The 721-nt window shown below is 34.3% G+C and overlaps 1 protein-coding gene across 1 annotated transcript in view; it reads right to left on the reverse strand.

Moving 5' to 3' along the window:
• Nucleotides 1-417: 417 nt before the first annotated feature.
• CCDC126 (coiled-coil domain containing 126) overlaps nt 418-721 on the reverse strand; it is a 4069-nt gene continuing 3765 nt past the window's right edge. The window contains exon 3 of the mRNA XM_009879542.1: nt 418-599. Coding sequence (XP_009877844.1) covers nt 418-599 — 182 coding nt within the window. The remainder of the gene's footprint in view (nt 600-721) is intronic.

Here is a 721-nt window from a genome sequence, read left to right on the forward strand (position 1 = left end):
CCTCAGTTACCTCAGCTTAATGCAGATCACAAAAAATGAATAAGCTACAATGCTGCTCACCTATCCAAAAGATATGTTATATTTATACTTAAATAAATATATTTAGAAACCTACCGGTAAGTTCCCCATTACTTGCCATTTATTGTTATTATCCAATGGCATACTAAATCAAATCATGATATCAAAATATCTTTAAAGACAACAAATATCACTTCAGAAGTACTGCTCAAAGGCAATGAAATAATGCTTTGAGAACCTACGCACATAATTTAGGCCTACATAGATCCAGCACATTGTGTAACAGAATAGTTTTACGCTTCTTTCAGAGTCAACTACTGCTTTGCCCTAGCCAGAGATAAAAAGCTTATCTTAAATATTACCTATCATAGCTGTAGCAACACAAAGCAGCCCTGTTTGCTATCTAATGTTGCTTGCTGGTTTTACACGTTTATTTGAAGTTATTGGCACCTGATTGCTAGTTCCATTAGTAGTATTTGTTGCTGAGCCATTCACAACAATGTAATCAACTTTGTTTTCCAATTTCACGAGGCGTTGTAAGATGTCATCCAGAAGAACAGCAATTGTTCTCTTAAGATCAGCTGAAGAGAATGGAAAAAACAAATTAGTTCCTATTATTTGCTATGTGTGGAAAAGAACTGGTATTTCAACATATTTACATCTTAAGACTTGCTATCCTTCCTACTATACTTTTTGGGAAAGA

The sequence above is a fragment of the Charadrius vociferus genome, unplaced genomic scaffold (genome assembly GCF_000708025.1).
Source record: "Charadrius vociferus isolate BGI_N301 unplaced genomic scaffold, ASM70802v2 scaffold262, whole genome shotgun sequence".
Taxonomy (NCBI): Eukaryota; Metazoa; Chordata; class Aves; order Charadriiformes; family Charadriidae; genus Charadrius; species Charadrius vociferus.